This window comes from Nylanderia fulva, unplaced genomic scaffold (assembly GCF_048542155.1).
Source record: "Nylanderia fulva isolate GAGA-0341 unplaced genomic scaffold, ASM4854215v1 Scaffold7, whole genome shotgun sequence".
Taxonomy (NCBI): domain Eukaryota; kingdom Metazoa; phylum Arthropoda; class Insecta; order Hymenoptera; family Formicidae; genus Nylanderia; species Nylanderia fulva.
This window is the reverse complement of record NW_028190807.1, coordinates 6778610-6794037: the sequence shown is the minus strand read 5'-3', so window position 1 is coordinate 6794037 and position 15428 is coordinate 6778610. Positions and strand designations below refer to the sequence as shown.

At 33.1% G+C, this 15428-nt stretch overlaps 2 protein-coding genes across 12 annotated transcripts in view; one reads left to right on the top strand and one right to left on the bottom strand.

The window, feature by feature from the left end:
* The first annotated feature begins 143 nt into the window (after positions 1-143).
* On the top strand, positions 144-6492 carry ringer (tubulin polymerization-promoting protein ringmaker). 6 transcript variants are annotated; one of them, XM_029301315.2, is made up of 6 exons: positions 144-297; positions 500-551; positions 1178-1585; positions 3355-3664; positions 3801-3936; positions 4957-6492. In XM_029301315.2, the coding sequence occupies exons 4-6, from the start codon at positions 3363-3365 to the stop codon at positions 5134-5136; spliced, it is 618 nt and encodes a 205-aa protein (XP_029157148.1). In that variant the 5' UTR covers positions 144-297; positions 500-551; positions 1178-1585; positions 3355-3362; the 3' UTR covers positions 5137-6492. The 6 variants fall into 6 exon arrangements, with proteins under 6 accessions (XP_029157148.1, XP_029157146.1, XP_029157145.1 ...); XM_029301313.2 differs by having other exon boundaries at positions 461-551; XM_029301312.2 differs by having other exon boundaries at positions 461-551; positions 665-1585.
* Positions 6493-7839: 1347 nt separating this feature from the next.
* Positions 7840-15428, bottom strand: part of rols (zinc-RING finger and ankyrin repeat domain-containing protein rolling pebbles) — a 33714-nt gene continuing 26125 nt past the window's right edge. For all 6 annotated transcript variants that reach the window (XM_085488707.1, XM_085488702.1, XM_029301289.2 and 3 more), the window contains 11 exons: positions 14686-15282; positions 13907-14238; positions 13542-13820; positions 12973-13416; positions 12549-12755; positions 11917-12183; positions 11545-11840; positions 10879-11330; positions 10502-10803; positions 9995-10414; positions 7840-9907 (listed from right to left, as the gene is read on the bottom strand). In XM_085488707.1, the coding sequence (XP_085344833.1) occupies positions 9605-9907; positions 9995-10414; positions 10502-10803; positions 10879-11330; positions 11545-11840; positions 11917-12183; positions 12549-12755; positions 12973-13416; positions 13542-13820; positions 13907-14238; positions 14686-15282 (3899 nt within the window). In that variant the 3' untranslated portion in view covers positions 7840-9604. The remainder of the gene's footprint in view (positions 9908-9994; positions 10415-10501; positions 10804-10878; positions 11331-11544; positions 11841-11916; positions 12184-12548; positions 12756-12972; positions 13417-13541; positions 13821-13906; positions 14239-14685; positions 15283-15428) is intronic.

The following is a 15428-nucleotide window of genomic DNA, read 5'->3' as shown; positions in this document are numbered from 1 at the left end:
TCCGAGTGTTTGACAGAAATTGTATGTAAGTAAAAATAATGTTGGAATTTACTGCATACATTTCGTATGATAAAAAGCTGCGAAAGATATATATATATTTATGTGGGTGGGGATACCTTTGCGGGCAACGAGCAGTGACGGTTCAGTCTTGCTCACAGTCTTATTCTGGCCAGTTCTGGATAGAGTTACAGAAATAGTGGTGTTTACATCGGTTCGATAAGAGTTATTTTTAATAAATTATCCATTTATGAAGGCTAATATAAAAAAAAGTAAATTTCGGTGGGGATAATTAAACAGGTAAACAGTTAATTAATATTAAGGATTCTCATGAAGTTAAATCTCTGTTGATTTTACTTCATTGTATATTTACAAATTTATAAATTATAAATTTTGATGTTAAATTATTACAAAAAAATCGTGATACTTTTTTAAATTTACGATATCAATTATTTGTATGTAGAACATACGTAACAGAGACACAAATAAAACAAAATTCCAGCATTTTGCGGAGATAAACATATAAAAAAGCTGAAGAAAGCATTTAGGAAATGGTATGTATTTAGAACGGAAGTTATCGAGTCGTATTTGTATGCAGAAGCTATTTTGACGTACATACATACCTACACAAGGACTTTAAGAAATATCTTTTATTATGACACCAAAGTAGAACTATCGCAAATGGCATTGTATATATCACAAAGTCAAGAAGAAATTTGAAACGTGGTTACGCCAACTTTATATAAAACAGCGGTGGATTTTGGCACTCTAGATGCAATTTGTTTTGGAACCCCTATATCATACCTAGAGATTTGACTTGAAGGTCTCTTACAACAGTCAAGGTTTTAGATGAGTGTCTAATGAACAACCTAATGTGATTGATGAGTAACAAAAAATGCAAATGATATCATTTCAAGTCATGACGTGTGGATTTAAAGCAGATTTTGCACTTATATATCTTCCTCAACAATTTAATAATAAATAATGTTTTTCACCTCTCATGAAGCATAGAGTGTCGTTTCACTTATTTATATGTTAATTTACTTTTGTTAAGTTTCGTTTTAGTTGATTTATTTTCTTCGTACACATCTGCATAAAATGTTGAATTCTCTAACTTGGAACCAGCCGGATGAATTCGGACGAATTTGACGTGTGCAATTCTCTTCCCTCGTTTCGACAGGAGCCGCCTGGTGATGGAACGCAGATTCAAAGATGCGGGAGGGTGACTATGTGCTTCCCGGGGCGAGAAGATCGATAGAACACATGCGCGTCTGGCCGTGTCGCGAGGCGCACGAGTTTCTCCCAAACGCAACGCAACGGAACGCAACGCCACGCACTCTGCGTTCGCCCTCGAATTTGTGCGCGTAAAAACAATAAGCAAAATCGTGAGATACACTTTTGTGACAAGGGAACGAGGTCGTACGAGATGCGCTAATTTTTTTTCCCTCCGAGTTCGACGCTACTCCGAAACGTCATCGTCGCCTGACGTCTCGTCGTCTACGACGGAATTAATATCAACGCGCATACTGACCTAGAAACGCTAAACGGGTCGTCATCGTTGCTTCTCCCCCAACAGCCAACAGACGCGGTGAGTCTATTATCTCTGCCGAACTGCGGAAATAATAATATATATGCATATAGGTAAGCAGAGTTGCAATTAAATAATTATTTTCAAGTATGTGGATGTAGAAAAAAAAATACGCCCGTCGAACACACGCAGGTGTTGTGTTATATGGTGGATGGCATCTTCAAATTTTGACATTCGATCGCGGTGCTATTGCTTAATCAAATGTCGCACTTTGACTGACCGATGACGTTAATTATGTTAAATGACGCTATAGTAATGCCTATTTATAGACGTGAAACACCGTTCTTCTCACACACACACATACACACTGTTTTCCTGCGCACAGTGTTCTGTCATTTTGACAGACATTCACGCTTGCATTTATTATACAACACTTTTTTCTGTTCGCACGTTAACATGTATTTCCTTTCCATTAAGTGCAGACCTAATCGACGCATTATCGCACGTTCGTATATGTATGTATATAATCTTTATTCTTATTTTAAAACTATATAATATAAATTGTGAGGGTTTAATAAGATATTTGCACAAATAGAAAATATTACGAAATATTACGAAATTATTGTCAAATATATAATGTAAACGAACCCCTTAAGAGACATTTTGTTGTATAAATGCGGAGTAGGTAGAGATATTTATTATGCAGTATCAGTCTTGGTCGTACATGCATGTTTACAGCGTGCAATACAAACCACATGTTGACCCTGAATATATTTTTCTATAGTAACACTAGACTCTTCTTTTTCTGATGATCTGCAGTTATTTTTAAATAGATAAAAACTAAGCGAAGTTTTATTTCATGAAATCTCGTGGAGTGTAGATATTTCATTGATTTTTCTTTATACATGTATTTACGCGTGTAATTTTTATCACTATTGTTCGATAAATAAGATAAATTGTAGAAATTATTACTATTTCAGAGAGAAAGAGAGAGAGAGAGAGAGAGAGAGAGAGAGAGAAAGAGAGTTAACTAATAATTGCAATTTAATGAATATTAATTAATATTAACAATAATTACCATGAATTATATATATCATCAAAATTATGAAATATAAAAACAAGTTCTATTATTTTAAATACTACAGCAATATAATATAAACATTTAAAAAACCTGAAATAAATAATAAAATGCATTGCTATATTTGTTGTATATTTTATAAATTTAAAAATACAAAAATGCAATAAAATTGATTAATCGCGAATTGTATTTACAATTAGTCATTATCAGTAATAGACTTCAGTCTCGTAATGACATATATGTGATTTTTCATCAATCTTGTAGAGATATATTTCAGATAAGTAATTCCGCTGATGACATTGATAGAATAAATAACTTTATCGTACATTTCTTATTGTAGCTCTTTTTGCAACAAATACGCGAAAGATTATTGCTCGATGAAACGAAAGTTATGGTTTTCCTTACAATTGTAATGTCGATCAGTAAAACGTCGATAGTAACCCTGCAAAATATGTATAATGAATGAAGATGCAACAGTTGGATACACGCTGGCTCATTGATTATATTATCTAGTGATAAACGAAAGAAATAGAACACAGTTCTTTTAATAAAAACTAGTTTATCGAAGAAAATAAAATTGCAACTTGTGAAAAATTACAAATAATAAAATAATTTTGATTTTATTTTTAATCAATTTTTTCTCAATTTTCGATAATTGTGTATAATAAAAATGTTCACAATATAAATGTTGCCTTTAATATGCGACAGTTATGGCATATTTAAATGAATAAACGATCAATGTCTATTATAGTGATCACAATGCAAACGGAAAAGAGTGATACCGGTACTGAGAAAAATAAGGTTGTCAACGATGTCACGAATGACGTTACGAATTTGAAGATCGAAGACAGTTCAACGAGTTCAACACCAAGCAGTCCCGGTGCTACTGAATCGGGTAGCTTTTTAACGAGCTTCAAAGCGTTCTCGAAATTCGGCGATTCAAAGAGTGACGGCAAACTGATTACTTTAAGCCAAAGTGATAAATGGATGAAGCAAGCAAAAGTAATCGATGGAAAAAAGATCACTACCACGGATACAGGAATTTATTTCAAAAAGCACAAGTAAGTCTTAAAAAAATTTTAATTTTGTTTATTTTATTATCATCATTGTTCTGAAGTAATGTAACTTTATCTCAAATTAATACATCATTTACTTATATAATTAAGTTTATTTTTATATTTTTGTTATCATTCACAGATCCCAAAAGCTCGGTCTTGAACAATATAAAACATTTCTCGACGAACTGGCCAAAAATAAGAAAGTGGAATTAACAGAAATAAAAAAGAAAATGGCTAACTGTGGACCACCCGGAGTTACAGCTGGTGCCAGTGGAGTACGTATTATACTTATTTATTTGACATTTTAATATCATTTTAGTGATATTGAGATTAACGCTTAAATTTTATTAGATTCAATATTAGAGATATACAACTCGTCTTTTTTTTATTCTTGATTTAACCCTTATTAATGTTGCAAAATTTGTTTTAAATTATAAATATTTAATTTCAAGAAACATAATTTAATGTATAACTGGCCGCAAAAATCACTGATTTAGAAACGTTAATGTCTTGCAATTTTAGTGTATAGAATATTTTCAAATTTTCTCGAATCATGTCATTAAAAAAAATATATAATTATAAGTTTTCTATATACAATTATATAATTATGACTATAAATTGCCAATTTTTGTACGGACAATGTCTTGTAATCTAATCGCGTATTTTTTTCAAAAAATTATAAAACAATTTTCCTCTCTATTTTCTTTCTCTGCATAAACAAAAAAAAGAATTAAAAATAATGGATTCAATATAATAATATAACATTAAGTAAATAATTTTGTGCACACAGTTATAGGTATGCCGAATATGATATATTGTATACGTTTTCGGGATTGCTATGGTTACACATTAAAAGTCAAAATTACATATTTAAATTACAACTTTAATGTACGATAAATTAGAATACTTTAATATTTAATATTAATATTTATTATTTATGAATATTTTTAATATTTAATTATTTTAATCCTTAATATTTTTTTGCCATATTAAATCCTCTATCCTAAAATTTATAATTCGACGTTCTTAATTTCAGATTCGTAGTCAGCCAATATCAAAAAATGTACCAAGTACAAAATAATGCAGATCGGTACATACATAATTATACTTGATGCTAACTATATTGGATCCACTATTTTTAACTGACGTATCGTAGTTTCGTAAAATGAGTGACAGTAAATTATAAAAAATAGATTATCTCTCCAGCTCTTTAAAAATTCATCTATACATCTCAATTTGTCATCTCAATTTGCCTTTAATCTCGTTTTATACAATTTATTTAATTCAATTTATAGGCCGGAAAGGTAGCATCGACAGTTGACAGACTAACCGATGTTAGTAAATATACCGGCTCCCATAAACAACGTTTTGACGAAACGGGAAAGGGTAAAGGCATAGCAGGCCGCAAAGATATAACAGATACATCCGGATATGTACAAGGCTACCAAAATAAAGATACGTACAAGGGCCAGTAGTACTCATCTTTCGATGATAGATATCTTTAAAAACACGCGTATCACAAACATTCGCTGCTCGTTATAGTGGCCTGAATTTTTTAACGTATCGTCGATAATCTGGCAGATATTTCAAAAATTGTGCATTTGGTAAAATTTAAATTTATCATGTTTGAAACGTATTAAGATAGCAATATTGCGCTTAACGATTTTTGCCAGATCGCTGATTATACGTTCGCAGCAATCGTACTCTTATAATACTTCCACTATTGATATTATGTTGCAATTATTTAATTTTCCCGACACAACAGTTTTTGATGAGAATATTATTTTTTTACTAATTAATTTATTTCGTTAATTAAATTGACTTATTCTTCGACAGTTCGTCTGTTATTTACAGATATTCTTGTTATTTTTTTCTGTTTATTTTTGTTAATCACTAGATGATACGAATAATACTATTTTTTTGTATTTAATTTATTTTGTTGGAATTTTACGAAAATGTAGAATATATATAACTTAATATATATATAGAAACTATCTATATATAATTACGTATAAGTCTATACGTAATATAATATGTTTATTATCGTGTCACATGATTTTTTCATTATTTTGTAAAAATGGATTTATTGAAATTTTGCACAATATAATAAAGCAAATGGATACAATCAATTTTGATACAAAAATATGTTTGCCGATACGTTGTATGACATATATAAGACAAAATTATATGGCATTCATTATAAATTTATTATTATTTTGCACAAACTTAAATCGATTATTTTTGCGTTAGAATAATATATATGCAATCTATTGTATATAAAAAAAGATATAAATCTCTTTAACTGAAAAACTAGTCATGTTTAATTCTCTCAATTGTACCTACATTGATTAACGATTTTATTTATATAGAGAATATAATATACTTTCGCGATGAATAAATATAAACACGAAAATTATGCAAAGTAATATTGAAAATATTGATATATATGTATACATGATTGTGGCAATATATATAAAAAATATTTAATATATAATTGGACAAATTATTTTCTACTATGTATATGTAAAAAGTAATATTTTTCTGCATATTAAATATTAATTAAATGTATTAAAACATCATCTTGTTCGCTAACAATATATCAAACTACACATATATAGAATGGAGAGTGTGTAATATTAAGTTTTATAGCGCCGTTACTTTTAAATGCTGAACATTAAATGTAATATCTATATGTAACTAAATGAAGTGTACTTACTGTATCTTTAATTACTGGTGCATTCACCTTGACACGCACATTTGAGACCAAAAATTTTGTAATTTATTAAATCTTATACAATTATTATTATAGAATCAGCTCACATTTAAGTGTACACGATCAAACTTTGTTTTGCTAATTATTTTTGAGTATGAATTATATGTATATGTATATATATATACATACATATATAATTGCAATCGCGATTTCCTCTTTTTTAAATATTTTTTCTTTATTATATATGATTTTTTCTCTATCCCAATTCAGCTGTGTTTTTCCAAATTAGCCTTTCCTTGCTGCTTTTCTAATGTTCTCATTTGTCAAATCATTTATATATTTAAGTAAAAAAGATAAAGGATATTATACGTATCTCACTTGTTAACATAGACATATATGTGAATATTATAAAATTATAAAAATCTTTTTATTATTGCAATGGTAAATAAAAAAGCATCATATTTATATGTGTCTTCTTAAATTATTTTATTTATTTATTATTTATTTTTAAAATTTATTGCAACAATGTCTATGTAATCAAATTAAAGCAAATAAAAAAACATATGTTTTTAATATTTTTCTGTTTATATATATTAAATTTTTTGTACAGAAAATAATTTAATGAATAAATTACTTTACTTTACATAGATCCAAAATACTTCTAGTTGACATTAATTAAAATCATAATCTCGAATCTATAAAAAATTTTCGTCGTCGCGTTGTTTATTAAAAAGTTTTATTAAGAAAAATATTTAAAAAACAAAATTGAACTAAAAAATATATTTTTGAGCATAATTTATGTGGATAATTATTTCTAATAATAAATTCGTTTTTGAAACATCGCAATAATGAAATCCCCTGGATCCATAGTTCTTAATTTAACTCTAAAGTATTAAAAATAATTTGGAAAAAATAAAACATCTTTGCAGTTTCTATTATAATAATGATTCTATTAATAATGTCTTATATTTTACTTTAAAAAAAATTTTTAAATACTTAATTTTTAGCGATTATTTAATCAATTTTTAAAAAGAGATTTGTAAAAATTGGTATCTGACATAAAAAATTATAACTTTGCGAAAATAATTTTGGAGAAAAATTTTTTTACAAGATATGTAATTTTGAAGAAAAATTTCTTTATAAGATATGTAGTATATGTAGCTTAGAATTACGAGCAAAAATATTTTATAAACGTAGCTTAAAAAAAAGTTATTTATTTATAAGAACAAAACTATATTATTTTTAAATAATACAATATCGGTTTCTGTAATGAAATATAATTTTTAATGTTTTAAATTGCATTTTATTTTATAAAAAAAAGATATTATTATGATTTAAAACTAATAATATGTTTATGCGTGCATTTAACTTGAATAACTCGTTGTATTAATATGATATTCAAACTTTACATAATATCGTTTCGTCAAGATATGTAAGAAATGGTATAAAAATAAAGAGACCCATCTCAATAAAAAGTTAATTTATTTGACACCATTGTTTATTCTGATGGGGTCAATAACATTCGATATAGCTGTTTTTCAAATCAAATCAAGGAACTCGCGATTTCTGCGACCTTACATACGCTTGGCAAGATGCGAATATTATAAATAATCACTGCGAGGTTAATAATGTTGGATTTTTCTTATGTTCGGAGTACAAATATATACTAAATATAGCAAAATTTAATAGTATTATATATAATTTATAATTATACATATGCGCGCGTTCTACGTTCAATTGAATAATGAGAATGTTGCACTATAAATTGTTTATAATTATTATATAAAATACTGATATAAAAAAGCAAATAATGAAACAATTCATTTAAATTAGAATGTTTTATAATGCTTTATAAGGCCAATTATATTAATGTATTATACTCATATAATACACACGTGATTATATATATACAAAAAACCTTCTATAAAACGTATTTCGATAACATGAATTCTCTTCTATAACACGCAGTAGATAAATTTCAAATTTTGCGAAAAATTTTGTATTTCTTTTCTAATGAACAATATATTTTTTATGAACAATATATTTTTTAATTTTGTACAATCTATGTGCGAGTATTGTATAACGTGGAATCATAACACAGAACATATTCCCTGCATTATACGAAGATCTATTGTATATATTTTTATTTGATTTGTATAATCAAATAAAAATCATACAAATATTTCACTCCACATCATACAATACTTTATGCTCGCGTCAGAATACGTTGGATATCTTTTGTACGTTAAAAATTAATGTTGAAACAAACTACTTTTTAATCAGTGTTTTGCCAACTATAATAAATATCAAGTATCCTGCATATACTAATAATTGACAACGTCGATGTATCATCGATTGATATATTACAATTTGTTTCTAATAAATCGATGATAAGTATAATTACGATGCCAATTTGATTAGCGAATTTTGCCGGACAATTAAATCGGCACGCTTTTATTACAGCAATTTTCATAAATTCTAAAAATACTTTTACGTGGCAAGATCAGTATATACTGTAAGAATACTGAAGAAAGAATTTTTCCACGTACACAATGTACAGGATAACGCATAATTCATAGTAATATAACTCAACCATCGTAGAATTTTCATTCAAAACTAGTTTTCAAGCTTATAATTGTATCTTGCATTAAATATAACATAAATATACGTGTTAAAAGATTGTAAAATATGATAATTTAAAAGCAAGTTGCGAATGATAAAAATCCGTGTGCAAATCGTTTAACACTTTTATGTCTTTGATTACATTTTCGATAAAAAAAGAGATGTTCTTTCTCTTTTTTTAATACAGAATGTAAATTTGATCAAATCAAGTTTTTGTGTTAAATTCTCTGAGCAACAAACTAAGGATAAATATCTATATAATAAGTTATTCGAATGTATATAGTATATAGTAAAAGTATATAAAAGCCGCACGTCAATAGCGCTATTGTATCAGAAATGATACAGAAGCATCTCTAAAAAAAGATATAGTTTTTTAAATTTTCACAAAATTATCATTTCTAGCACTCGATAAGCACAGAAGCGAAAGACCTCGTTTAGGTCTTTAGAAAAGTTTAAACTCTTGGATAAAGCTTTTGTGGCCGTTCCTTTAAATACGGTCATAAATTAAATCATGGATTATAACAAGCGTAAATTATTATTATTGCGTTTTTGAGAATCGAATCGATTTGTATAAACTTAACATATTCGAGTATCTTAATCAAGTAACATTACAACTCTGTAAGAGTATCCACTGATGCTCGAAGGCGAGATCTGGCGATATAATCTTCGTGCCCTTTACTGGTTCCAGTACCGTCGATCCGAGAGACGATCTCGTCTTTTAAGGCTGCGAGTACTCTACGATCTTGTTTATTGTTAGCCGGCGCATGTTGAAGAGCTTCCTGAACGTCTGACAAGGCGTCCTCAAATAAGCCTAAGTCTACGCGCGCCTTAGCTCTGGCATAGAACGCTTCGTAAGAAACGGAACGGATGTCCAGAGCTTCGTCGGCGAGTTCGATAGCTTCAATACATTCCTGGAATAATCGCGATATTAGAAACAAGAATAAATTTGTAAAAAGTGAACATTTAAGCAACATCAAAAAATCCTGTATTATACTAACGTTCATCTTGCGCTTGCATCGGCTGAGATTTAGAAGGAAATTTAATCGGAGCTGCGTAAAAGTTTGGAGCTGCAGCATCATGTGACCTTGTTCTTGCCCCTGGTAATCTTCTTCCGGGGAGACTGGAAATTTTCTAAGAGCATACGCGTATCGATGCGACGCCTCCTTCAATCTGTTCTTCCGATACAAGACATTGCCATCTTCTAAAAGCTTATTCAGCAAGATTATTAAAACGTCCGGTTTTCCTGCCGCCATAGCCCATGTGGCGGGACCCAATTTGGCACCACGACGCAAGAAACATTGGACCACCGGTATATTGCGACATCCGATAGCACGGTCCAGAGGTCGCATGCCATGAAGATCGACGTGTTCCACCGCGGCTCCCTTGTCGAGTAATAACTGTACTAGTTTTGGATTACCCTGTATACATAATTTTGTGAATATCAGAGATCGCGAGCAATACACATGATAATGATATACTTGTATACAAGAAAAGTGGAACTTTACCTGAAATGCGGCCAAATCCAAAGGAGTTCTACCAGTATTGTCATTCGTACCAACATTGGCGCCGCGATCGAGCAACATCTGTGCGACAGCTACGCGTCCTCTAACGCAAGCCCAGCCAAGAGCAGTGAGTCCTTCCTTGTCTTTCGTTTCTAAAATCGAGCCTTTATCGAGAAACAGCTCGACAAGATTGGTGTGGCCTTCGGAAGCAGCCAGCATTAACGCAGTGCGGCCAGTGGGATCGCGTTGTTCCAGGAGCGATATAGTTTCGTCTGATATTGTATCAGTGCTGGTGGATAAATTTTCTGGGGAACGATTTAAGAATTATAAAGCTAATCCTTCGCGAGTGCAGTTTGACAATTTAAAAAAAAGAAACCAACTTTGCAAGAGTCGTTCAGCAGTACCCCAATGTCCTTCCTTGGCGGCGAGCATGAGAGCAGACAGACCTTTCGCGTTTACAGCGATTGGATTAGCACCACGAGCCAAAAGCGCAGAGACCGTTGCGGTCGAACCATTCGCGGCAGCAATCGTTAAAGCGGTTTCACCTATCAATGTATCGGGACGATCCACAATCACTTCGGCCATATCTAAGAGATACTCCACGACGGCTTCATGACCTTGCGAAGCGGCCGCGACAACAGCTTGCTGAGCGGCTTCCTCTCTGCCTATTTCTGAGGCACCGCTTTCCAGTCTATTCTCACCGGTTGGCAGGACCCAGTCACAAGCAAGAAGGTACCCAACCACTGACAGTCTTCCGTACCTCGCCGCGTGTACCAGAGGACATTGGCCAGCCATGTCAACATGTCCTAACAAGGCTCCAGCAGCAGCCAACCTGTCAAATGCATAACATAAGCAACTACGTTGAAAGATCAAAGTCTATATTAAATAGCCTGCATAACAAAAATAATCATATATGGATATTAAATTTTCATAAAATATATTGATAATAATATCTTAAAATATTCTACAAATGTCCTGGGCCATCCTGGACATTTCCAGGATAATCCTGAGGATGTCTTGTGCTGTCTTGGATATGAAGCTCTTACCTTCTGACAACGTCGCAATGTCCTCGGGCAGCTGCCAGTGATAATGCAGTACAACCTTGGCTATTAGTCAGTTCGACATCGGCGCCGAATTCGAGAAGGAGGGATACCATCTCGACGAAACCCTCGTGCGCGTACATGCATAAAGCCGGTGCGTTACCCAGATACTCGGTGATGTGGTTCGGCGATGCGCCCGCCAGCAGGAGCAATCGCGACACCTTCACATTTGGACTGTAGATATTCCGAAGAGTGCATAATGCCGAGGAGATACATTCGGTCGACAGGGTCAGCCAGAGAGCCTGCGGATGAATGCAATGTGGTTAAGCTTTTATGTTACATCATATATATATATAATAATTATATATATATACCTACTTGTAAATCGCGCGAAGGCCAGCACGGAGCTACGCCTCTATAAACGTGCGCTTTCAATACGTGATGACCAAATTCCAAGGCTTTATCACCGTCTAACGGTGCTTGAAGACGAGATAGTCTGAACGCAATCGCCGCGTGTCCGAGTCTATAGTCACACAGGAATTTTGTCGATTCCCCTTCGTCCCTTCTCATCAACCATTCCCTGAACGACGGATGGAAGAACATGTAGGTATTGTCTAGACGTTTCACAAGGAAACCAGAGAGCATCTGATAAAAGAGGAGAATACTGTTACATTAAATGGGCGGGCGGACACGCTGCGAGAGCTTATATAACGTTTACAGTACTCTCTATAGTTAAAAAATACAAGTAACTGTTAAATCATAAGTCAACAAGTAATCATGCAAGAATATTTAGTAACAATAAAATAATTATTTCTCTTATATTTGTATCAAATATATATTTTTAATATTCAATTTTTAAAGATTTCTATTGTGTTAGATTATTGCAAGACTTACGTAAATTTAACATCATCGAAAGAAAGATAGAGATTGAGAAAAAGAGAGAAAATTATATAATCATATTAGTTAAAAAAAATACAGAATATATATTTTTATACTTAAAATATACTTGCCTTGAACCTCTGTAAAAAGTCTTCCCATGAGATAAAATGGTCTACATTTAGGGAATTTACGGAATAAAAAATTTCAGGTAAGGTCAGTGGATACAGAGCTGCCAAACAGACGGCCAAAAGAGGTTGCACTTTGTCGAACGAGGCTACCGTAGGAAATCTTAAGTTAAAATGCAACTGAAAGATCTGTGCGAGAGAGACCGGTAGTACCTAAGGGAATAAAACATAATATATATTATTTATTTATTATAATATATATATATTATATATATATATATATTATATATATTTTATTATATATATATATATTGAATCGTTATACATTTTATTTTTTTTGATATCTTTTTATAATATAATAAAAAAACAAAATAACGATTTGTATAATTTGTAATTAAATTATGATTAGAAAATATGTTCATATGTTTACCTTATAGCTTGCAGATTTAGCGACTAAATGTCCGCTCTCGATAAGATCAAGTGTCAGTTTAGCGAAGAGGAAGCTGCCTTTAGCCAGCGCAAGTAGATGCGAGGCGAATCTCGTCTGATTCGCGTTGTACGATGATTCCGTCTTGCCGTTTATCGATGCAGTCACGTTTGTCTGTATATTGGGACTTTGCGCGAGTCTGTAACCGATGTAATCGGACAGATCTTTCGCGATATTGTTGCCGATCGCATCATTCGGAATCTTGTCTAACGAAATCCTCGTGTATGGCAGTTGCTTCGCACAGTCGAGCAACTGCGTTCTTACTGTGCAAACAATCTTCAACCAACTCGGAATGTTCGGTGCATGCCTCGTCAGGAAAGAAGCTATAGTATCACCTCTATCTGGCCTGTGATATTCGGCTTCGCAAACGGCGTCGATTAATATTATCTGGAAATAGGATACATCAAATGACGTTCATGACATAATAAAATACAATATTCATCAGCATCTGTTCATAAAAAATAATTATAGTTTTAAAAAAATAATATGTTCACTTGTGTCAGTTTACTTACCATATTCGAGACTGGTAATCTATTGGCTTTCTTCAAGACCAAAAGCGGTTCGATAATACCTCTAGAGAGCGCGAGATCCGGATCAACAGTGCACTCCCTTTGCGATAGCGAACCTTGAAGATGAGGTTCGGACAACAGATACTCCCTATACGAGATTAATTGAGGTGCCTGGCAGAGTTGCGCCGCTAGCGAATGAATTAAATCTGGCACTAGACAGGTACTATTGTTGTCGGATTGGCAAAAGTGATACGCCACGACGTGCGAAGCTAATTCGCGAACCTGTAATACAACGTGATCGATTTGAACCTTTCCTATAAAAATAAAAAAAAAATATTAAAAGAAAAATGCCCGTAAATGTTCCTCACCTTTTCGTTGGTATGTCGAATATTAGCTTGAAGAGTCGCGTTACTTTGCCTCTCTTTCTCGTCGCATTCCTTGTTCATTTCCAAAGATCGCCCCAGCTGTTCGTTCCTTCTCCCGAAACAACTATGTTCCACCAGTTGCAACATAAGTGCGGTCTTTCCCGTACCTGGTGATCCGGAGATCAGAATGCCAGGACTAGAGCCATTGATCACAGATTCGAATTCGTGTAACAGCCATTGTCGTCCGGCGAAGAGCGGATCCTCTTCTAATAACGGCACTTCGAAGAACAACGGCTTCAAGGTTAATTGCGCCATGTGATGCTGAATGTAACGCACTAGAATTTTAATGTACAAATTTTTATTAGATTACTGCTTGAAAATTTAGTTATATATAGAGAGTGTCTGACATAAAATGTCACATCAAAACTATACATGTAGATCTCATTATTCGGAGACGATTTTTCCTCAGCAAATATGTCGAGGAAAACTATAATTTTTTGCCATCATGTATCTTTATAACTAAACCTTAAATTAAAATTTTATTAAAGTAAACTACTTGAAATTAGTTGAAGAATGTGTGGTTTTGTTAATATTTTCTTTCTACACGGTTTAGTTTGCGAAAAACTCTTTATTTTCAATCACTTATAACTCGAAAATGATTGATGCCTCAATATTTTTGTTGAGGAAAAATTGTCTTTAAATAACAAGATGTACTTGTATATTTTCGGTGTGGCACCTTATGTCAGACACTCTGTATAAAGAAGAAATGATATATTATATACGTTTAGCGTCCACCAGACCCTTAACGTTGCCGGCTCTCGCTGATCTCCGGGCGCAGGACCGTCTGGTCCTTAGCTGGCCAAGTTCGTCGGTCTGGCCCGCTTGCGCGGCATTAGCGGAATGTCTCCTGAACGCGAGCGGACTCGAGCCACTACCATTCGACAGACCAGAGACGGACACCGACATAGACATGGACATAGACGTGGATATGGATAACGACGTGGAGATGGACGCCAGGCTACCGGCGCTGTCACAGTCCCTGGACTTGACCTTTCCCTTGGCCTTGACCTTCGGCTTGACGGAACATCGCAGCGCTGCTGCGGCCTCCGCTTCGCTCGATGTGCCTGTCAATGTTGAGACCGGACTCGTGTTCGTCGAGGCCAGCGTCTGTGTTTCGAAGCTGGTTAGACTGCTGAAGGAAGCTGCCGAGCTGTCGTGTCCCTGGACCGCCGGGGCTCTCGAGGAAGGACACGCATCCGGTTCCGTGCTCGCGTTCGTTCGATTTGATCCCAATAGCAGGCCCAATCTCATATACAGATCCGACTGCGACGATTTTCTGGTTTTCGAGGATAGCGGTTTCACGCAACCGCCTTCATCATCTGCAAGAAAACAAATTAATTAGAAATACTTTATTGATATAAAACCTGATCGAGCCAAACTACGAATCTGATGTTGATCCGAGGCAAATGCTTTATATTCAATATACAAATAAAAATCACACTCTACTAAGCACATTTAGGCAAAT

What these genes read in the sequence shown, in the direction of transcription:
- ringer (XM_085488684.1), top strand. An exon ending in ATTTATTTCAAAAAGCACAA is followed by an intron (nt 3,665 to 3,800) that starts GTAAGTCTTAAA and finishes TATCATTCACAG; the next exon opens with ATCCCAAAAGCTCGGTCTTG. An exon ending in TTACAGCTGGTGCCAGTGGA is followed by an intron (nt 3,937 to 4,956) that starts GTACGTATTATA and finishes TTCAATTTATAG; the next exon opens with GCCGGAAAGGTAGCATCGAC.